Source organism: Bactrocera tryoni, unplaced genomic scaffold (genome assembly GCF_016617805.1).
Source record: "Bactrocera tryoni isolate S06 unplaced genomic scaffold, CSIRO_BtryS06_freeze2 scaffold_25, whole genome shotgun sequence".
Classification (NCBI taxonomy): Eukaryota; Metazoa; Arthropoda; class Insecta; order Diptera; family Tephritidae; genus Bactrocera; species Bactrocera tryoni.
In genome coordinates this window covers 22,237-47,035 of record NW_024395977.1, presented here as the reverse complement: position 1 = coordinate 47,035, position 24,799 = coordinate 22,237, and the positions used below count along the sequence as shown (strand labels likewise).

At 39.4% G+C, this 24,799-nt stretch overlaps 1 protein-coding gene across 1 annotated transcript; it reads left to right on the top strand.

The window, feature by feature from the left end:
* Positions 1–12,429: 12,429 nt before the first annotated feature.
* LOC120780358 lies at positions 12,430–23,237 on the top strand (the record flags this gene model as incomplete). The annotated part of the gene is made up of 2 exons (XM_040112650.1): positions 12,430–12,895; positions 23,088–23,237. Coding segments are annotated over exons 1-2 (616 nt in total), but the record flags the coding sequence as incomplete, so codon positions are not given.
* Positions 23,238–24,799: the final 1,562 nt, after the last annotated feature.

Below are 24,799 nucleotides of genomic sequence, written 5' to 3'. Positions count from 1 at the left end.
GAATTTAAAGCCAAAAACGCAATGAATACCATAGATCAACCACCGTATTCACCAGATTTGGCTCCGTGTAATTTTTACTTGTTCCCCAAAATGAAATTGGTAAAAAATTGGTTGAATCGGGTCAATCGGGTCAATATTTCTTTCCCTTAACCCTATTTACCTTATAGGTAGATTTTACAACAACAACCAGACTAAAAATCCCATATATCAGGTGATATTCTAAATTTTGTGAGCGAGTTTTTTACTTAACGGTGCAGCTCTACCCTAAAACTTAAAAAACACGCGAAAACTTGCCTAGCCCTCTTATCACTAATATCAGGATTTTCAAACATCCGGTTAACTTTTCTGCTTATATATTGTTTCCGGTGTGCTATGTGAGACAACTTAATGAAACTCAGAGAGCAATACCACGCCTCTCTCCCATCTACCTAATACAAGATTTTCAAACTTCCAGTTGGCAACTCGCATACGAGATTCTTAACCTTACTACGTGAACACCAAGAGGAAATAGACCAGTTAAAAGCCACACAACTGGTGAGAGGCTAGCCTTACTGACGACAAAGAGTTCACTAAACTTCTTCCTTTCCAAAAACTGCACATCTACGGGGCGCCGATATCGAACCATTATAGCATGAACTATGAAACTACTCAATCGGAATCATGTTCTTGAATGGAAAATGTTTATGTGACTAAATCTCTTCACGATATTCGGTACATAATATTGCTAGAGGAATATAATTTTCGAAACAATTGTTGAGAAAAACCGAATAAAACATGCAGCTGCTATTTAAACTGACCGATAAAAATCAACATAAAGATCTTTATATAGAACATTTCATAATTTTGAGGTAACCTTAATTCGTCTGTAAGATTAGGAAAACGTGTTCCCTTGAATGGCGACCTTTGACCGGTTCCGCTCTCAGATTTAGTTATGTATATACACTACATAATCTTTCTGATTGTTGTCTTTTTTTTTCTTACAGTTCCTCCAATGATTTTGGATACAAAATCAGCTAGCAACCGGCCAACACATAGCACTTGAGTGTCAGTCAGAGGCGTATCCAAAGTCTATCAATTACTGGACGAAAAATAACACGATCATTGTGCCGGGTAAGTAAAATGAAAGGAATTTAAACTTAATGCAGAAATAAATTAATTTCAAATATTTTTCACCAGAAAATAGCACACAAATTCTATGAATAAGAAATGTACGTATGCCATAAAATAATTGATAAGAGAGTTAACAAAACAGAAGGAGAAAATGCTATGGACACAGTCCATCAGTAAGCGCTGCTATTGCGATTCGTAAAAGCATCCGCTCATAGCCGTTCAATGTATGTACATATGTATATACATTTTCGGACATTACTCTTTTTTACATATTTTTTTACATATTCATAAGTAAAATATAATTAACTTAGGTCATTAAATACATCCATCAAAAATTAATTTTTTTTTTCTTCAGTAGTCGAAATCGATTGAGAATCGATTCTTGACATTCGAAAAATCGATTATTTTACGAGAAAACTCGATTTTCCAGTAGAATCGGAATCGAGTTTACCATTCCAACTGGCAGCCATCGCGTGCACATATAATAACCTCCGCACAATAACCACCACAAAAAAAAAATGATTTTTTTCCATGTAATTTATATGGAAAACAGAAAATTTGAAATAGGCACCTCTTAATTTTAATATTAAGAGCTCATCTTTCGAGTGACTTTCTTTTTCACATTTTGCCTCAGAATGACACACCCTAATATATATGTACAGTTTCGAAAACAAGCAACTACATTTTTACAAACGTTTTGTAAAACGCAACAAAAAAGCAAGTTAAAAACAAATATTTTTGCGGAACCAACAAAACCAATTCACAGTTTAAAAGAAAAAAAATCACATGGTAACAAAATTAAAGCCAACTTTCAACATAGTAAAGCGTGCCACCTACCTTATTCTTCTTCTTTTTTTTTATTGGAGAAAAAAGTAAAACAATTAAAACAAAAACGAAAAATATTAAGAAAAAGAAGTGATATATTACACTGTGATAGCTTTTTTCAAAAAAAAAAAAAAAAAAGACCAAATTCGACGGTTTCCCTCTATTTCGGGTCCTACGAATCAACTGCATTACGTTTTTGAGTTACAATCATGGTTTCATACAAAGATTTTTGTTGAAGTTTTTCATCAAAGTGGCCCATTGTAAGAGAAAGGCACATTTTTCTTCGGTCTCTAACTTTTTTAATGTTGACTTTTTTGGTAAACTTTCTTTGGCAAAGCTTCTCAGAATAAGTCCGTCTTTAAGTTCTTAGATGACTGTAAACCCCAAAATCAATGTTTTTTGTGTCCTTATAGCCAATATGTCGAAAAAACTGAAATTTAATCCATTTTTTTTTAATGTTTTTTTCCCTCACGTCTCGTCAATATTTTAATTTACCCTTTGATACTTGTACATTAAGTGACATCTTGTAATAGTAAGAAACTTAAGCAAAGACAACGTTCTGAGCAAACTAACCATTAGAAAAAAAACTTAACAAAATTTGTATTTTTTAAAAAAACTACACTAACTATGTTTGTGTACTGTTTTATTTTTTTAACAACAAGTAACGTTTGAAAGAAACGTTAAATGCTTGTCTAAGAGTCAAAATTTAAGCATAGATTGCAGTAATTAATTTGACTTTGACTTCGCGGAAAGAACATTGTTTTAGTGCCTTGTAATTAAGAAAATAAATTAAAATGAATAAGTGTCCAATTGGCCTATCGTTGTAAGAGACGTAGATTGGGTGCCAAATACCATTTGCACGCATTGCAACAACAACCTGCATAACTGGTCAAAAAGACTGTGCCTAAAAATGGGGTTCGGCATCCCAATGATTTGGATAGATCCACAAGGGCATCATACTGGTAACTGCTACGCGTGCAAGAACAAATTTGCAAGACTCAACAAAAAAACACAGTTTACAAAAGTGTTCAATCTGCACAGCTACCAGTATCTCACTCAGAAAATGTTCCGATACCGAGATGTCCAAGTCCAACTGACGGATATATTTCGCCAACATTTTCCACCGAGCCTACAGAGCTACTCTCAATGTATAACCCAACCGAAGTTGAAAGCCCATGTCGTCACTTGGAGATTTCCCAAGCCCGTTTGAATACGATGGTACGGCAGCTGAAATTATCGCAAAGACAAGCGATTTGCCTAGCACATCATCTTCGATCGGTAAATATATTGTCTAAAGATGTGAAGGTGTATGGATACCGCAAAAGACAGGAGGAGCTTTTAGATTTCTTTGAGGTTAATGGCGACAATACTTTTTCGTATTGTAAAAATATTCCTGGTCTTATGCAATACATGAACTGTGAGTACAAACCAGAGCAATGGCGCTTGTTTATTGACTCGTCGAAAAATAGTTTAAAAGCAGTATTGCTGTATGTGGATAACACAAAAAATCCGGTTCCAATCGCCATAAGCTCCAGCATAAAGGAAACGTACGAAGCAATGAAATTAATTTTGGACAGAGTTCAGTATCAGCAGCATTAATGGAAGATATGTGCGGATTTAAAAGTTATCGCCTTGCTTACTGGTTTGCAGACAGGATACACAAAAAATATGTGCGTCATTTGTCATTGGCACTCAAGGTACCGCGGAAACCAATATAGAATGCGTGATTGGAAGCATCGCACAGAATATCATTTAAATGTGGCAAATGTTATCCATATTCCGCTGATACCAGCTAATAACATTTTGCTACCACCACTGCACATAAAATTGGGAATTGTCAAAAATTTCATAAAAGCAATAAATCGGGATGCCGAAGATTTTAAATGTTTGACAGAAATATTTCCAAGACTAAGTGTTGCGAAAATAAAAGAAGGTATTTTAAGTCTTTTAATAGAACGAATGTTATGTTGATACATTCTTTTCAGGTGTTCTCAATGGCCCCGATATAAGAAAACTTATGAAGAACGCAAAATTCGGAGAACTTCTAAGGCCAAATGAAAAAATTGCCTGGAACTCCGTTATGACCGTTATAAACCATTGCTTAGGAGTGCACCGGTCCAAAGATTGGAAAAAATATGTGGATGACATGGTAGACGCTTTTGAAGAAATAGGTGTGAATATGTCCTTAAAAATTCATTTCCTTCACCATCACAAGGACCATTTTGAGCAGCAAGCTCCGACTGAATCCGATGAGCATGGAGAAAGATTTCACCAAGTCGCCGCCCCCTTTGAGCATTGGTACAGCGGCAAAAAGCTTGACTCGTTGCTTGCTGATTTGTGTTGGACATTGATAGATGAGTCTTATTAAATTTAATTTAAATATTTTGTACAAATTTATGATACTTATTGATAACACTTATAAGATACAAAAAAAATAAAACAGCACACAAACATAGTTAGTGTAGCTTTTTTAAAAATACAAATTTTGTTAAGTTTTTTTTTCTAATGGTTAGTTTGCTCAGAACGTTGTCTTTGCTTAAGTTTCTTACTATTACAAGATGTCACTTAATGTATAAGTATCAAAGGGTAAATTAAAATATTGACGAAACGTGAGGGAAAAAACATTAAAAAAAAATGGATTAAATTTCAGTTTTTTCGACATATTGGCTATAAGGACACAAAAAACATTGATTTTGGGGTTTACAGTCATCTAAGAACTTAAAGACGGACTTATTCTGAGAAGCTTTGCCAAAGAAAGTTTACCAAAAAAGTCAACATTAAAAAAGTTAGAGACCGAAGAAAAATGTGCCTTTCTCTTACAATGGGCCACTTTGATGAAAAACTACAACAAAAATTTTTGTATGAAACCATGATTGTAACTCAAAAAAGTAATGATGCAGTTCGATTCGTAGGACCCGAAATAGGGGGAAACCGTCGAATTTGGTCTTGCCTTTTTTTTGACTATCACAGTGTTATTAATGTGTCAAAAAATATATACCTATATGTATATTGAAAGAGATGAAATATTTTTTTGAAAGTTAATCAATTTAACAATTATTAAAAAAAACAAAACAAAGATAATTCTAAAACATAAAAATATATACAGTTACGGACAATCGAATATAACTATCAAAATAAAACAAAACACACCAAGTAATACTGGTAATAGTGAAAATATTGAAAACAGAAAAAAATAATCGAAAAATTTCTAAAGCAAAGACATATATACAGTTAGATACGCGAAAAATAATAAGGACAGCGGTCTACAACTAACTAGGTTCATGTGCATCCAGAAATAGAAACAAATTACAAATAAAAAAGTTTCTACAACGTTAAAACGTTTGCTAAATAAAAAAGGAGGATACATACAATTAAACGACTTATGTACAACTACTACAACAATGGAAAATCTAAACCAAACCATCGCCGAGCTGGAACAAACTTGAAACAAACTCAACAATAAGAAATGCAATAACAACAAGCTCAACATCTACCACTAGACGACCACCACAAACCTAAAGGGTTTATCGAAGGAGTCGAAACCAACATTTCTCTCTGCGGCACAGACCAGGAACTCATCCAATATCGCATCAACATTATAACCAACGAGAAAATACTGGGCACCGCGTTAAAAAGAACGAGAGAGCTGGAGGATAACTCATCGCGGGAAACAATCAAAGCCAAATGTTCTACAAGGCTCTCGTCCAAAAAAAAAAAACGTACGCAGACGTATTCAACTATTGTCGGATGGTCAAAGTGAGTAATATCAATGAATTATTTGTAATTTTTGAAAAATGTAAAGCAGACATAAGCGAAATATTCATATTCGATCCTTTAAAACCGGGCATTTACAAACCCGATAATGTAGATAGGGACCTAGTCGATATACTGTTAGAGAAAATCGATGGGCCTATAAGGCCACGTATAACCGAAACGGAAACACTAAATGATATAATCGTAAAATATTCAAAATTAAAATTACTTCAGAGACATCGAAAATATGTCTACAAAAACAAATCAAATTACGAAGGTCTCAAGAAAAATTATAGATTTTATGAACATAATAAAATTTCAGACAATAGACAAACCAATATCGATAATAAACAACCAAATAGACAACAAAGCGGGAACAATAACAATTACATACATAATACAAATTTTAATCGAAACAATTACAACAATAGGAATAATTACGATTACGGGACAACAATTCTACAAATAAAATACAACCAAATCTATCGATACAAACTAAAAGCTCTCACATGAGCGTCGATTACAATCCAAGTACAAGTTGTTTGTCCAATAATTCAAATTTGATGGTAATTGGTAATGGTGAAGAAAAAGAAGTAAATTTTTTAACACCGTCTCAACTCCCCATAATAACAGTAACACCAAACGCCCTATTCGAAAATTTTCAAAAGGAAAAACTTTCCAAACCGTTAAGCTATGGAACTATCAACGGAATTAACGAAATAAAACATAAAATTGTAACATAGAATAAAATTTTCTTATTCCTTTTAAAGCTAAAATTGATGTTGAAAACACATTTATTGATAAATTACGAAACATAATCCATTTTGATCAACGAATTCCTTATGAAAAAATGGAAATTTGCGCACTCGAATTCAGTGATATGGAAAAATTAAACTTGAACCATTTAAATATCGAAGAAAGCCGATCGATAAAAGATCTATTACAAGAATTTAACGAATTATTTTTCAAAGAAGGAGATAAACTTTATTTTACGTATGAAATCTAACATCAAATTATTATAGCAAACGATATACTTATTTGTTCGACAATTAATAGGTATCCACAAGTTCATGAATTAGAAAGACAAAAATAAAAAAAAGAAATGTTAGAAAGTAATATAATTAGAGAAAGCAACTCTGCTTACAACAGCCCTTTGTGGATAGTCCCCAAAAAAGAGGATGCAAACGGAAATAAAAAATGGCGTACCGTTGTCAATTACAGGAGATTAAATGAAATTACTATTAGCGATAAATTCCCTATACCTAATATCGATGATATCATGGATAAACTAGGAAGAGCACAATATTTTTCCTCTATCGACCTCGCGAAACGACTTCATCAAATACTGGTAGATGAAATCGATAGAAAGAAAACAGCGTTTTCTACTCCGTTAGGACATCATGAATTCTTAGGAATGCCATTCGGTCTTAAAAATGCTCCATCGACATTCCAACGTCTTATGAACTCAGTACTTCGATATTTTATAAACAAGATATGCGTTGTATACTTTGACGACATTTTAACTTTTAGTACTTCCTTGTCAAAACATATAAATAATATGCGGAAAATTTTTACAAAACTAAAACAAGCAAAATTGAAAATACGTTTAGAAAAATGCAGTTTTTTAAAGAAATAAACAGATTTTCTAGGCCATATACTAATTCCTAAAGGAATAAAAGCAAATCCAAATAAAGTTGAAGTTATCCAAAAATTAAAGTAACCAATTTCTCAAAAGCAAATAAAATCTTTCTTATGCATAACCGGCTTCTATAGGAAATTTATAAAATACTATTCTAAAATAGCTTATCTTATGGTCGCATATCTGAAAAAAGATGCAAAAATTAACGTTAATAACCCAAGTTATATAACCGCCTTCGAAAATTTAAAAAATATTATTGCAAATTCCCCCATTTATTAGTATTTTTACAAAAAGATTTAAATTGACGCTAGCTAAAGACGCTAGCAACTTTGCTATTGGCGCAGCTCTCACACAAGACGACTATCCAATTTCATATGCTTCACGCACATTAAATACTCACGAGAAAAACTATTCAACCATTGAAAAAGAACTATTAGCAATAGTGTGGTCAGTAAAACACTACAGACCCTACTTATATGGAAGAGAATTCGATCTAAAAACAGATCACCAACCACTTGAATGGCTACAGAAAAAATATTCTGGTAAGGATATAAATCCAAGACTACAACGTTGGCTGGTACAATTAGGAGAGTACGATGCAAAAATCAATTAAATAACCGGTACAGAAAATAGCATAGCAGATTTTCTAAATTGAATTCACAGTAATCAAATAAACATGGTGAATGTCGAAAACTTGGGAATGACCCTTAACAAAATGTTGCAAATAAAAGATTTAAATGCTGGTGAACAACAGGACCAAACAATGCTTTCAATAGAAGTCCAAACTAGCCATTCTTATGGAGAAAATCTTTATAATCACTTTAACATTCTCAATACAGTCGTAATCATTTCAAACAGCAAGAAATTAATTTTAGTTGAAGCAAAAAGAAAAAGAAGTAGAAAATATTTTCCAATGCAAACGCATTTTTATCGATATAAGAGATATCAACTCTCACAACGTCAATAATATTGTAAATAAACATTGTGAAAAAGTTAAGACCGCTATATATTTTAAACTTGATGAAAAAGAACATAATTAAGTGGAATAAATACTTTTAAATACTTACGCAAACAATCAAAATATTTATTTTGTAAATTGTACAAACTTTGCCAAAGACATCGAAGATGAATATGAACTAAAGAGACAAATATCGTTTTTCCATAAAATCGAAGTAGGACATTCAGGCATTAATCCAAGTTACGAGGGAATGAAGCGTAACGTATACCATCCACAACTAAAAATTAAAATCCATGAAATAATAAAAAATTGCCACATATGTAATGGTGCAAAATATGATAGAAATCCGATCAAAGCTAAATTTCAAATTACCGAAACACCAAATACAGTTAATGAAATTGTTCATATAGATACTTATGTTAACAGTAAATAGTCATTTAAAATATCTATCGATAGATTTTCAAATCATGTCATTTCTTTCCATTTACCCGATAGAAATAGTCAAACGATCATAGATAAAATTAATGCATTTTTGTCAATTAAAGGCCATATAAAAAAGTTTGTTTTCGATAATGAATTTAATTCAAAACCAATCCGTGAATTTTTAAATAGAGCAAATATAAAATTTCATGCCACCCTAGAAAGAAAAAATAATACTCTTACCGAACGTATCAGAACACTAAATTTAGAAGAAAAAGTTCCAATTAATATTCAAATGTGTAAAGCCGTAAAGCTTTATAACAATTCATTTCATGCTACAATAAAAACTACACCTTTAGATGTTAAATATAACAAAATTAATCATAGCATAATTAAAAATCGGTTAGATGAAGCAAAATTGAAGATCATTTCTAAATATAATACAAGAAAGGAAAATTACCTAAAAACAAGGAGAGAAGGTTTTATTGGAAATTACAAAAGCATTAGACACAAAGAAGAACCAAAATTTATTAAAACAAATCTAGAAGACGTACATACATAGATCAAATATTAAACGTCCTTTTAAATTTGTAAACGACAACAATGACAACAGAAACTCTAACGACAATTAACCATTTTTAAACCAAAAATTTATCCTCTTCAGTATGATATACAATATATAACTTTTAAAAAAAGATAAAAACAAAATATACTTTTTTTGAATTCCGAATATATATAACCTTAATTCCTATCGATCGTCACAATTTAAACAAATATACATATACTTACCATTGCTGAAAATAAAATTGTAAAAATATAAAACAATAATTACCTATCATAACTTATATTAATATTAATATGAAACAACGTTTCTTTTGTTTAAGCTCTATAGATACGCTAAGCTATTAAAATCATATTTAAAACTCCAAATTGAAAATGTTAACAATTAAACATTTATAAAAAAAAAAAAATAACTTACTTTATACTTCTGAATTAATTAAAATTTAATGAAATTATTATATATACAAATCCAAGGGTGGAGGAGTTACATTCCTATACTTTAAACATGTTGTAATTATATACATATATTGTATATGTATAGTAAATGCTTAGTCTCGTACAAGCATAATAATATCGTAATAACATATGGCTTCCAAATTCAGTTAAGTTGAGTTTAAAGTGAGCGTATTCCTGTTATGTCAACTTCAACTCAACTATAAACATACATACAAAGAATGTCCATACAGTTAATCTTAATATTAGAATTAAGCGCACTAACAAAGAATGTTAGTACAGCTAGCCTTATGATTAGGAGTAAGAAAACTAACAAGCAATGACATTAAGGATCAGCTCAATAAAGGCGGTTGCGAAAAAAAGGCCGAAGCTCTTTTTTATTCCAAAAACCATAACTCGCGTGTCATTCGCCAGTTGTCCGTCGAAGTGATCGAGCGAGTTACCGAAAATTGGAATCAACGGATGAATCATCTGAGACGTAGCTCAGGAGATAATCTTCAAAAAATAAATGCCAAAGAATGTTCTTTCGAATGGTAATAAACGTTCCCTATTAAATTTGAAGTTTCTGTGTTTTTACTTAAATAAGTAAGGAGTTTAGAATTTATTACCCTCTATAAATAATATATTTATAGGAAAATTAGATATACTATATGTGACCTCTGCGCTTGGTAGGCACCTTGCCGCGGTGCAGGGGCTTAGGCGCAAGGCATACCGGCGCCCCCCAATCCTGTGCGGTTGGTGCTGTTAAGCACGGACCACGCGGGATGTCGGATGCCGCATGCGTGCGTCAACCAAGAGCTACCACCTCCTAATCCAGGGTGTTATGCGACTCCCGTGCCCATTGGAACTTTGCAGCCGGGAGTTAATGTGGCTGTATTATAACGGAGCCTTCCCAACACCGGGCCGAATTGGGAAGTAACGGTGGCCTTACCGCGTCAAGGGGCTCTGGCGTGGCGGACCTCTTAGTTCCCCATATAGTACATAGACCCGACAGCTCACCCTGTTTGAGCTAAGGGTCGAAAAATAAGAATGAGCAACAACAACAACAAAACAAACACAAGCACTAAACCTGATGACGGACAAGGGCAACGACGAAGGACTACGACAGCTGATACGAAGAAGGAGTTCGAGGCAGCGGAAGGTGCGGGGGGTCGAGGGGCTAGGCGGAAGTTTAGCTTCCTCGACGCTCTTTCGCCAGAGGAGCGTTCGCTGTTTGAGGAGCACGCCAGGGAGGATGAGGATGACGTGCCCTCCTGCAGCGGAGCGCACCTGGTGGCAACGCCTGGTGCCCCTGCATTACCAACTAAGGACACCAAGACCCCCACCGACAGGTGTAGTGGGTCTGCCTTGAGCGAGCCCCATCAGGCAGAGCCTGACGCCGCAAGAGGGAGAAGGAGGAGAAGGCGCAGAAGAGGTGGGCAACGCCCCCTCCCTGAAGGTGGCCAACCCGGCGGGTGCGACGACCCTCACAGGAAAGGCATGAGTGGGTCCACCATGAAGTGGTACCTACGGCACCTCCGTGAAGGGAAATCCCCGGAGGCAGCGGAGGCTCTAGCGAGGAGCAAGGGCCAAAAGAACGACGCGTCTCCGGCAAAGGCAACAACAGCAACGTGCCAGCTCGCGCGCAAGGCAGCGGTATCAGCAACCGCGGCCAGGTCAGCACAGCTCGGACCGTAAGGCGAGGCGACAGCAGGGCAATGCCCGCGGGCACGTTCGCTCAAGCCGGAAAAAGAAAGAGCGGCCAAATCACGCCGCAGGAGCCCCCCCGATCCAAAAGGGTGCGAGGCACGGATACAAAGGCAGCCGGGGGCCAACCATCTGGACCGGCTCCTCACCGGGTGGAGGAAGGGCGGCGCGGGTATGCGGATGCTGTCAGAGGCGTCCGCATGGCTGTCCTGCCTTTCAAATACCCGGCGGAGTCGCTGAAACCGGAGGAGCTCACCGTGCTTCAAGACATCCTGATAGACGAGGCGTCCAAAGGAGAGGAATACACGGCGTCCTTCCTAGGCATCGACTTCAGGGGAGGCATGATGCAGGTAGACTGCCTGGACGAGTCGTCCGCCGACTGGCTGAGGGAGCATGCTCCAAAGTTGGAAGGCTGGACGGGCCCTGTCCTCTGCGTGAAGAGGGTGGAGGATGTGCCAATCATGCACAGCATGACGATGTTCCTCCCTCGGAGCGGGGACAGGACATACGAGCACGCCCTAAACCTGGTGAGGAACCAGAACCGGGGACTCAGTATCTCGTCCTGGTGTGTTGCAAGCAGCAAGAAGGAGAAGCTAGGTGACATCGAGGGATGGAGGTTGCACCTCTACATCAACGATGAGTCATACAAGTATGTCCGGGCCGCGAGCTTCCGCCTGTTTTACAGGTATAGCACGGTCGTCATGCGGCCCTACAAGCCTGCTGACACCGTGAGCGAGGAAGCTAAAGCGCCTGAGACTCTTCAGGACAAGGGCGTCGACAATCAGGCAGTGCCTGAGTCCGCCCCGGAGGAAACAAAAATGGAGGTGGACGAGTCGTCGGAGCAGCCCTGCGGGAGCAAGTCCGGACAGGCAGGGCCAGCAACGACCACTGACGTCCCCGCGGATGACCGGAGCACGGAGCTACCCTCAACGCAGGAGCTCCTAGACGGACTAGGAGGCCCAATGGGCAGCAGTGCGATTGACGGCGGGGTAGAGGATCTCTCCCTCCTCGAGCCCACTCTATGATGGTCGGCGTCATAGAAATTGCCCAAGTGAACCTGCATCATGCGGCGGCAGCCTCGGCTGTCATTGCAAGCAGGTTCACTGCGGAGAAACTGGGCGCACTGCTGATCCAAGAGCCTTGGATATATAAGGGAGAGATAAAGGGCCTCAAGACGGAGGCAAATAAGGTAATCTGGGACCTCTCTAGTGAGAGGCCTAGGACGTGTATAGTTGTCAGAAGCAATATTGATTTCGTTTGCATTTCAGAGTTTCTGACACAGGACTTGGTGGCGGTACAGGCCAGGGATACTGAAGGCAAAGACTTCGTCCTGGCCTCAGCATACTTTCCGGGAGAGACAGCAACGGCGCCCCCGGAGGCGGTGGAAAGGCTGGTAGAGCACTGCAAACGGCACAAGCTCCCCCTCGTCATCGGCTGCGATGCTAACGCTCACCACACAGAATGGGGCAGCACTGACTGCAACGCGAGAGGTGAGTCCCTATTAGAATATGTTTTAGGAAGCAATTTAGAGATTGAAAATGTAGGGTGTGAACCCACTTTCGTAACCATTAACAGGAGGGAGGTGTTGGACCTCACCTTGAGTAATGAGCCTGCAAATGGATTGGTCTCGCAATGGAGGGTTTCTACGGAGCCCTCCATGTCAGACCACAGGATTTTGAGGTTCACGCTAAAGGCAGAGGTCAGAAAACTCCTCCCAAGACGCAACCCTCGGAAGGCGGACTGGGACGCCTTCAGGGTTACACTAGGTGAGGAATTGGGCAGGGGGGAGCAGACCGATAACAGCGTGTCAGGCCCGGGCTTGGAGTTTAGGCTATCTAAGCTAAACGAGTCTGTCATTAACGCTTATCATGGCAGCTGCCCCCTACAAGTGACCACAGAAAGGCGAAACAGTCCCTGGTGGTCCAGGAAACTATCAGACCTCCGTAAAAAAGTACGCAGACTATTCAACAAAGCGAAGCGTACGGGGGTCTGGGAGGAATATAGGAGCTATCTCACTTTATACAATAAGGAGATCAGGTCTGCAAAGCAGGCTAGCTTCAGGAGATTCTGCGAGAACGTTACCTCAACGCCAGAGGCAGCCCGGCTGCATAAAGCTCTGGCGAAAGGCACCAACGACGCAGTAGTAGCAATCAAAAGAGGTGATGGGACATTCACGACCAGCGCAGAGGACAGAGCGACGGAGCTCCTGCGGGCGCACTTCCCGGAGACGGTTCGGGAAGACCAGTGTCTCCCTGCGATCGAGCACAGGCCAACCCGCGAGGATTGGAGTACCGCCAAACGGCTTTTTACGGCGGACTCGATCCGGTGGGCAATGGCCTCGTTTGAGAGATTCAAGTCTCCGGGAGTGGATGGTATTTTTCCAGCGCTGTTACAACAGGGGAGCAGCATTTACTGCCTCACCTGATTCGGCTGCTGAGGGAAAGCCTCGCACTGGCGTACATCCCTGAAGTATGGAGGACAGCGAAGGTGATCTTTATACCCAAGGTGGGTAGGAAGGACTACTCATTGGCGAAATCCTTCAGGCCAATCAGTCTAACGTCTTTCCTACTAAAACCATGGAGAAGATCGTGGACAATGAAATAAGGTCAACAGCGCTGAAGAGAGCACCCCTGCATGCGGCTCAGCACGCCTACAGAGCGGGTAGATCCACTAACACTGCTCTGTACCAGATAACCCTGAAATAGAGAGTTCACTGGAGCATGGAGAGGTGATGCTTTGCGCGTTCTTGGACATCGAAGGTGCCTTTGACAACACATCTCATAAAAGTGTAGCCAAGGCATTGGAGAAAAGGAATGTGGCAGCACCGGTGCGCAGATGGATTGAATCTGTGTTGCGTACCAGAGTTGCTGAGACCACAGTAGGTGACAAAAGGATTCGTCTTGGCACAACAAGAGGCTGCCCACAGGGAGGTGTGTTATCACCCCTGCTATGGAGTCTAGTTGTAGACGACCTGTTAGTACTGCTAACAAACAATGGGATCCGCTGCCAAGGGTATGCGGACGACATTGTAATTATAGCAAGAGGCAAATACGAAGACACTCTCTGTGACCTAATACAAAGAGGTCTAAACCTGGCGAAGATGTGGTGTAAAGAGGTTGAATTAAACATCAATCCTCTAAGACGACCGTAGTCCCGTTTACGAGACGCAGGTCCCTACCCGGTCTCAGGAACCTTACACTTGGGGGCAGAGAGATAGGAATGACCAGAAGTGTCAAATACCTAGGGTTAATGCTAGACTCTTCGTTGCGGTGGAATCAGCATGTAAACCTGACCCTGGTCAAGGCAACAAAAGCTTTAATGGTGTGCAACCGGCTGGCGGGCAAATCCTGGGGCTGTAAGCCAAGGATCCTCAGGTGGTTGTACACCATGATAGTGCGACCTATAATCACATATGGGGCGGTAGCCTGGGCCTCAATAGCGTCGCAGACTTCGGTTAGGACCAAGCTATCGAAGCTGCAACGGCTAGCCTGTGTCTGCATGACGGGCGCAATGCGCACCTGTCCAACGGCAGCATTTGGTTATCGGTCAGGTAGCCAAGCACACAATTCTGCAATTAACGGCAGAGGGGTGGGGCAAAGGTAGAGTAATCTCGTCCCAGAGGATGGAAAGGATAAGTGGCGATGTACCATCAGCCCTCCTCCCGAGGGACAGCACTACCAAAATAGTTAACTTTAAGAGAAAGTTTAAGGTCACCCTCGGCAGCAAGGATGAGTGGAATGAGTCCAACCTCGAACTGATGCTGAGGAATAGTACGCTAAGGTGGTACACCGACGGATCAAAAAATGTCGGAGGATCGGTGCGGGATTGCTGGCCCACGCACTAAGCTCTCCATACCCATGGGAGAGTTCCCGAGCATTTTCCAGGCAGAAGTTTATGCCATAAGTCGGTGTATAGAAATAAACCTCCACCGCAACTATCGCAATGAGAGAATAGCCATTCTCAGTGATAGCCAAGCGGCGCTAAAAGCGATCACTTCCTACGAAATCAAATCGCTATTAGTGCAGGAATGCAGGGAGAGGCTGAATAGCCTTGCAGAACGTAACCAGGTACACCTAATCTGGGTGCCCGGTCACAGAGGTATAGCCGGCAATGAACTGGCGGATGAGCTAGCCCGCTCCGCAGCCTCCACCAAGATGGTGGGACCGGAACCCTTTATTGGGGTAGGTCCACACACCATAAAGGAGCTACTTCGCAGGGAAGAAGGAGTGGGCAGAGAGGAGCATTGGCGGCAAACGCGTGGTATGAGACATGCCAAACTGCTAATGGGAGGATACAATCTAAGCAGGTTCAAGGTTATAATAAACCTTCCCAGGAACAAACTCAGGCTGCTGGTCGCATGGTATACCGGCCACTGTAAGCTGAATAGGCACCTGTATAACATGGGCCTATCCTCTTGCATTAACTGCCGGTTCTGCGACCTGGAGCCTGAAACCCCGGAGCATCTGCTGATTGACTGCGCAGCAGTCTGTAGACGCAGGACTAAGGCCCTCGGAGCAGTGCTTCCGGATAGGGATAGCATAGCCTCACTAGCGCCCAGAAGGCTACTGAACTTCATCGATGCGCTGGGGCTAGGTGAGTCTATGTAAGTTAGGAGAGGGCACAATAGACCAAAGGTCGCAGTGCATTCCTCATATTAATCAATCAATATGTGAACAGAACTTAAATAAACTGAAGTTCGCAATGAGCGATAGATAGTATGTTTTTAAAACTACATATATCGGGTGATTTTTTAAGAGCTTGATAACTTTTTTTAAAAAAAAAACGCATAAAATTTGCAAAATCTCATCGGTTCTTTATTTGAAACGTTAGATTGGTTCATGACATTTACTTTTTGAAGATAATTTCATTTAAATGTTGACCGCGGCTGCGTCTTAGGTGGTCCATTCGGAAAGTCCACTTTTGGGCAACTTTTTTCGAGCATTTCGGCCGGAATAGCCCGAATTTCTTCGGAAATGTTGTCTTCCAAAGCTGGAATAGTTGCTGGCTTATTTCTGTAGACTTTAGACTTGACGTAGCCCCACAAAAAATAGTCTAAAGGCGTTAAATCGCATGATCTTGGTGGCCAACTTACGGGTCCATTTCTTGAGATGAATTGTTTTCCGAAGTTTTCCCTCAAAATGGCCATAGAATCGCGAGCTGTGTGGCATGTAGCGCCATTTTTGGAAGACAACATTTCCGAAGAAATTCGGGCTATTCCGGCCGAAATGCTCGAAAAAGTTGCCCAAAATTGGACTTTCCGAATGGACCACCTAAGACGCAGCCGCGGTCAACATTTAAATGAAATTATCTTCAAAAAGTAAATGTCATGAACCAATCTAACGTTTCAAATAAAGAACCGATGAGATTTTGCAAATTTTATGCGTTTTTTTTTTAAAAAAAGTTATCAAGCTCTTAAAAAATCACCCGATATGTATATATGTATGTATACTCGTATATAACACATCATGTTAAGATTCGTACACCCTACCGCAAATAAAACCTGTCAGGCGAATGTTAATGTCCTGGTTTGCTTTTCTATTTATGTTAGGGAGAGTCAAACACTAAACTGTTGAAATTTATAGTAAAATATAGTTACATAAAATGTAAAAATATTATATGTCTACAAAGGAAAAGGTTTTGCTTAATTTTTAAACCTTTTTGGTGAGTATTCAAAGTCGCCTAGGTTAACAATGGCAAGCAACATAAGGTGGTGCACTTAAACCCAAGAATTCGATATATTAGTTTTCTGGTTCACCCTAATGAATTTGCATGTGCATATTATGTGGTGCTTTTGGAGTAATATGTAAATAAGGTCGATGAAAAAAAAGATGTTGAGCGACAAACATGCACACAAATAAATTAAAATTTCAAAATTAATTAGGTTCAGTCGTGACGAAATATTTTTATACCCTGAACAGTGTATACTAAGTTTGTCACGAAGTTTGTAGCACCCAAAAGGAAGCGTCGGAGACCTTATAAAGTATGATTTAACAATGTCCGTCTATCTGTCCGTCTGTCTGTCTGCCTGCTTATATACGGGAGACCCAATAAAGTATGTATATAAATGATTAGTATGTTGAGCTGAGTTGATTTAACCATGTCCGTCTATCTGTCTGTCTGTCCGTCTCTCTGTCTGCCTGTATGTATACGAACTAGTTCCTCAGTTTTTAAGATATCGTTCTGAAATTTTGTAAACGGCATTTTCTCTTCAAGAAGCTGCTCATTTGTCGGAACTGCCGACATCGGCCCGCTATAACATATAGCTGCCATACAAACTGAATGATCGGAATCAAGATCTTGTGTGGACAACTTTCCCATTTGACAATGTATCTTCACAAAAGTTGGTACAGGTTATTTTCTAAGATAACACTGTAATATACGAAGAAATTGTTCAGATCGGCTTACTACAGCATATATCTGCTGTACAAACTGAATGATTGGAATCAAATGCTTGCATGGGAAGCTTCCTCATTTGGCGATACATCTTCATGAAATTTAGAACGAGGTATTGTTTATAGAAATAATGTAATATCAGAAGAAATTGTTCAGATCGGCTGACTATAGCTTATAGATGCCATACAAACCGAACGATCGGAATCAAGGGCTTGTATGGAAAAATTTCACATTTGACGTGGTGTCTTGACGAAATTTGACATGGATTACTGTTTAAGATAATTTTAATCTCCGAAAAAATTGTTCTGATCGGATTACTATAGCATATAGCTTCCATACAAACTGGGAACAAAGTTACTTAAAGAAATGCACCTGTGAAGGGTATATTTGCTTCGGTGCAACCAAAGTTAACGTTTTTTCTTGTTTGTTCTTAATTTTTGACATACTGTATTGAACGGATATCTTGAACCTAAACATATGAGAATAGGTATTAAGGTAAAATATTTTCCGTTTTCTAAGTAAGTCAATTCACACAGGCGATATATATGAGTCAACTATTTATTTCTATTTTTTAATTCAACTTAGAAAAAATTGGGAAAAAAGCTGAAATAGCCACTTTACTATATTACTTTTTTAACAATGAACTTGAAGTCGAATTGGCACGTACAGAGTGCAACTTCGAATAAATTTTTGGGCTTGTTAATCAATTATATTTCATCTCATTAAATTTTTCTTTCATACCGTATGTATCATTTTTTAACAATACATCATCTTATAAGCTAATATTTTTATGATTAAATATCCTCACTTTTCCTAAATTATGTAATTGAATACATAAATTAATTGTCATTGTATATACAGTGATAAATGAATGTCCAACTTATTACAGTGTGGGAGCGCCTCAAAAGTGTTGTTTTTAAAACATTTGGCATTGTAGCCAGATCAGACAAAATACTTGTTTTTGGGTTTGGTTTATTGGCATTAAAATATTCAACATTTGTTATTATATATAGGTTTACCATTTAATACATATATCAAAAACTATTTAACAATTTTTATGATTTTATAATTTATTGAAACAACTGACTTTTATTCTTTCGATTCTTAATAAAGTAATTTACTTGCAAAAGGCAACAAATCAATCTGTTCGCAAATATTTTTGGTTTGAATGTCAACCGGCCATTTCAGTCGTTCCAATACTAATCGCAGTGGCGATTTAAATATCCCCTCCCAAGGACTAAATGCCTTATTAATAATTTAGCTATACTCAAAAAATTCAGAGTAAATGAAGATAAAGAATGTGTGTTTTAACTACTACTACGTCGAATACTTTCAGAGCTGGAGTGTTTTCGTTGATTCGGACAACATGACCTAGCCAGCGTAGTCGCTGTAATTCGCTGAAATTTGTCAATGTCGTCGTATATCTCATACAGCTCATCGTTTCATCAATTGCGGTATTCGCCGTGGCCAACGTGCAAAGTTCTTTCGCAGAACTTTTCTCTCGAAAACTCGTAACGTCGACTTGTCGTGATGTGATATTCGGCATTGATGAGTGAAAGGACTGTCTTGGGGTCTCAAAATCACCTCTTATTGTTGTATGATGCTTTCTTGTTTGCCTGTATGTCGCACCGTCTCAACGTATGCTATGCAGGTTTTATTAGGTGCACCCCTTCTTGACCTGATTGTCATACATAGTGCTGTTTCATTCAGGTTAACAAGGGGCTCGAGTGTGTCATTGCTGCGGAATGACTGGATTTCCGGCGATGATGTGGAGAGGGAGGGATATCTAAGGAGCAAGAGGCTTCTAGATGATAGGGTTAGGTGTAAGTGGCTAGAACGTTGGGCCGTCCTAACGGTCGAGTGACCTTCGAGTACATTCGGGACGCTGGGTTCGTTGAGGATAACCCAGACTTCAGATTTTGTCTGAGTCTGGGTTCTCTGTTTACGGGTCATGAGCCTCTGAATGCATTTTTTCATCATATAGTGGTGCAATGCGAGAAGCACGTCCCCAGTTTTCTAGACGTACTTGCACTCCTGCTCTCTTAGAGCACTCGTCAACAACTCGGTATTAGGGAACTGTGCGGCGGGATTTCAAACTCCTTACGTACATCTGCAACCGAAACCATTGGTTTTCGGAAAGTGCAGAAGAACAGCTGGTACGACGAGAAGTGCCGCGTCGCAGCGGAGTGAAAACAGGCTGCCTACCTCGCAACGTTATGATCGACCACAACACTAGCGGAATAGGATAGATACCAAGAGTTGAAGAGGAAAGCGAGACGCATTTGCAGACAGAAAAAGAAAGAGGCTGAAATGCGTGAGTATGAAGAGCTTGATAAGCTGGCCGACAGGGGTAATGCTCAAAAATTCTACGAAGAAATGCGGCTGCTTACAGAAGGTTTCAAGACAGGAGCATACTCTTGTAGAACGACCAGAGGTGATCTGGTCACCGATGCCCAGAGCATACTTAAATTATGGAGGGAACTCTTCCCCAACCTGCTGAATGGCAGTGAAAGTACAACGCTAAGAGAAGGCGAACCCGATTCCATGATCGATGATGATGGAGCAGACGTTCCATTGCCCGATCATGAAGAAGTTCGAATAGCAATTACCCGCCTGAAGAACAACAAAGCGGAGGGGGCCGATGGAGCATGCATCAGCATCTTTGTAAACTATGGTCGGACGAAAGCATGCCTAACGATTGGAATTTAAGTGTGCTCTGCCCAATCCACAAAAAGGGAGACCCCACATCTACCGTGGGATAAGCCTCCTCAGCATCGCTTATAAGGTTCTATCGAGCGTGATTTGTGTGAAAGATTAAAGCCCACCGTCAACAAACTGATTGAACCTTATCAGTGTGGCTTTAGACTTGGCAAATCAACAACCGACCAGATATTCACCATGCGTCAAATCTTGGAAAATACCCGTCAAAGGAGAATCGACACACACCACCTCTTCGTCGATTTCAAAGCTGCTTTCGACAGCACGAAAAGGAGCTGCCTTTATGCCGCGATGTCTGAATTTGGTATCCCCGCAAAACTAATACGGCTGTGTAAACTGACGTTGAGCAACACCAACAGCTCCGTCAGGATCGGGAAGGACCTCTCCGAGCCATTCGATACCAATCGAGGTTTCAGACAGGGTGACACCTGGCGAAAATAATTCGCGCTGCAGAACTTAATAGAGCAGGTACAATTTTTTATAAGAGTGTACAGCTGCTGGCGTACGCCGATGATATTGATATCATCGGCCTCAATACCCGCGCCGTTAATTCTGCTTTCTCGAGACTAGACAAGGAAGCGAAGTAAATGGGTCTGGCAGTGAACGAGGGCAAACGAAATATCTCCTGTCATCAAACAAACAGTCTTCGCACTCGCGGCTTGGCTCTCACGTCACTGTTGACAGCCATAACTTTGAAGTTGTAGATAATTTCGTCTATCTTGGAACCAGCGTAAACACCACCAACAATGTCAGCCCGGAAATCCAACGCAGGATAACTCCTGCCAACAGGTGCTACTTCGGACTGAGTAGGCAAATGAGGAGTAAAGTCCTCTCTTGACGAACAAAAACCAAACTCTATAAGTCGCTCATAGTTTCCGTCGTTCTATATGGTGCAGAGGCCTGGACGATGACAACAATTGATGAGTCGACGTTGCGAGTTTTCGAGAGAAAGGTTCTGCGAAAGATTTATGGTCCTTTGCGTATTGGCCACGGCGGATATCGCATTCGATGTACGAGATATACGACGCCATTGACATAGTTAAGCGAATTAAAAGACAGCGGCTCCGCTAGCTGGGTCATGTTTTCCGAATGGACGAAAACACTCCAGCTCTGAGAGTATTCGACGCAGTACCCGCCGGGGGAAGCAGAGGAAGACCTCCTCTCCGTTGGAAGGACCAAGTGAAGAAGGACCTGGCTTCGCTTGGAGTATCCAATTGGCGTCACGTAGAGAAAAGAAGAAACAACTGGCGCGCTGCTGTTAACTTGGCTATAATCGCGTAAGCGGTGACTACGCCATTAAAGAAGAAGAAGTACATCCCTCTGTTGGATATAATTGGCGTAGATTTGAAAACAGGCTTTTCCAGAGAAGTATTGGATGGATTTCAACCGACTTTGCTGCTTCCAGAAAAAGTATGTGATTGGAAAACCAAAGAAATGGAAAATCTTATTGACTGCGTTATAGATAGATTTGTAGGTTTTTTATATAATGATAATGTCGAGTGGCGTTTGAATCTCAAAGGTGAACTTGATCACTGGCAGTGCCATTGGAGGAAGAAGCAAAAGTCAAAAGATAGCAAGTTACTGACTACTGCATTGGAAACGTTGAAGAACTGCAATGTAGATTTATACCCCATAATTCATAGGTTTCTTCAGATATTCTGCACATTTCCTGTGAGGAATGCGAGCTCTGAATGCTCTTTTTCGACACTTCGCCACATGAAAATTTGGTTGAGGATGAACATGTTTCAAGATAGATTGATTGCTGCACACTCATTAAGACATCGAAGTCACTACAGAAGAAGTTCTCAAAAAATTTTCAAAACTTGACTCATATCATTTTGTTTTTGTAAAATTATTGTATTCAATACACGAACTGTCTACAGTAGTATACATTGCAATATAATATGTATGTCCGCACGTCTTCGATTTATAATGTGTTTTTTTAATTTAGTAGGATTTGATATAAGAAGGTCGATTTGAAAATTTTTCACCGTGATATCAAGCAGTATAAAGACTACTATATTTAATACACCAAAATTTATGTTTGAAGTAAATGTTTATTTCCTCCTCAAACCAATTTTTGTTTTGACGTTTAGCAGTTCTTTCTCATGAATGGCAGATAAGTTGGGCATCTCTTTATTTCTCGTATACATTTGTTCCCGTCTGGTTGTGGAATACTCCAATTTAAGCGTTAAGCAAAGGTACATGTAATTCATATATAGCCTGATAACACGTACGGTAACAACATGACTACAAAGGCAAATAAAGGATGTCCAAATTGACTACATATTTATGTCTGCAATCGGCTACTATTTTCTTGTTTCCTTATACTCTGCAAGTGAAGCTAAGCTTACTTCTTGGCCATATTGGTAATTGTTAAACCAGAACAGTAGTATTTTCGAATTTCAATTTATAAATAAATAAATCCATACTTTGAGAAAGTCCATGCATACATATTGACAATACGTATTATCGTATCCACATTTATGCGTTTTCGTAAGCGCAGTTATAAACACATACTGTTTCTTATAACATATATCTAACACAACATATTATGATTTTATTTTACAGGTGAGCACTTTGCATCCGAAACTTTTGAAAGTGGCTACAAAATAACTATTCGTTTAACCATAAAAGAGGTTGACACAACCGATTTCGGTTCTTACCGTTGTGTGGCAAAGAATTCTCTTGGTGATACGGATGGCATAATTAAACTCTATCGTAAGTGAACGATGAAAATGAAAAACAAATATTCTTACACAAATATAATATATGTAATCATAAGAAAACAACAGAAAAACACTTTAACCTATATACTAATACATAGAAGGTCTGTTTCCGCAGTAAGTTTGAATCTAGCGCCTCCTGGTGACGCCATCTATATTTCGACTGATTCGTTAGAATCTGCTATCTCTATCGATTGTCCAGTGAGAATTTCATTTCATTTCATGGATTGGAAGTGAAGTTATTGTGTTATAAGTGTCAGTATTTTTGTGTTATCGGTGCGAAAATGAGCTTCGATCAAAAAGCCAACATTAAATTTTGTTTTAAATTGGTAAAACTTTTACCGAAACGTTTCAATTGATGAAACAAGTTTATGGCGATGATTGCCTATCCCGTAGCAGAGCGCAAGAGTGGTTTCAACGTTTTTAAAGTGGTCGGGAGGACATAAATGACGATTAACATCAAAATCCGTGATTACCGGAAATTCCATCGAAACTGTGCGTGAATTCATCAAAATCAGGCGAAATCATCATTGAAACTCATGGAAATGAAATTGAACATCTCCAAAACATCGATTTATTGCATTTTGACCGAACATTTGGGCTTACGAAAGGTGTGTGCACGGTTTGTTAAGCACAAATTGACTTACGACCAAAATTTCCTCAGAATCCATCATTCGATCGACACTTTTGACCGATTATTTGACCAAAAATCACATTTTAATCGTTAACAACTCCACGTATTCACCTGATATGGCACCGTGTGACTTCTTTCTTCTCGGAAAAATGAATTTGCCCACGAAAGGAAAGCGTAGAGGCTATTCAAAACGCTTGCACCGGCATACTGGCGGCCATACCACCCAACGAGCTAAAACACTCCTTCGACATGCTTTTAGACCATGCAAAAAGCTGTATTGAATCAGAAGAAGACTATTTTGAAGAAAATAAATTGATTTTGCCGAAGAAACCATTTGTTCTGTTTTTATTAAGTCCTGTTTACTTTGGAACTCACATTGTATGTTAAATATGAGTTTGATACACTGTAGAGAAATGGGGTGTTTTTTCGATATATGTACTATCATCATCAATTAGGCCACTGCCAAAGAAGGGCAGTGAAATAATTATATTTTTGCACTTGGAAGTCGAAATATTAAATCAAAATTTTGTAAAAAAATAGTTTTTGGACGATGCTGCAATACACAAACGCATTATAGGAAACTATAAAGCAACTAATTAGGTAGTTTTCCTTTTTTCGGGATTTAAAACCCCTAGTGTTGTTATTTTGATTTTTTTTTTAAAAGAGGGAAGCATCGAAAGCCGGAGTGCGGAACTTCAATGCGTTAAGCCTAACCTACTCACAACTTCAGACCAGACTCCCATGAAACCACCTGATTAATTATTATTTCGTGGAAGTGATAATACATTTAAGGCTTCTCTATGGCACGGACTTGACCTTTTCTTCACTTTTATAGACGTCTCTGATAACTTGCATACCCGCTTGTATTCGTCACCCTAGATGTCAATGGACATCATACTGGCTATTACTTCAGCAGCGTTACT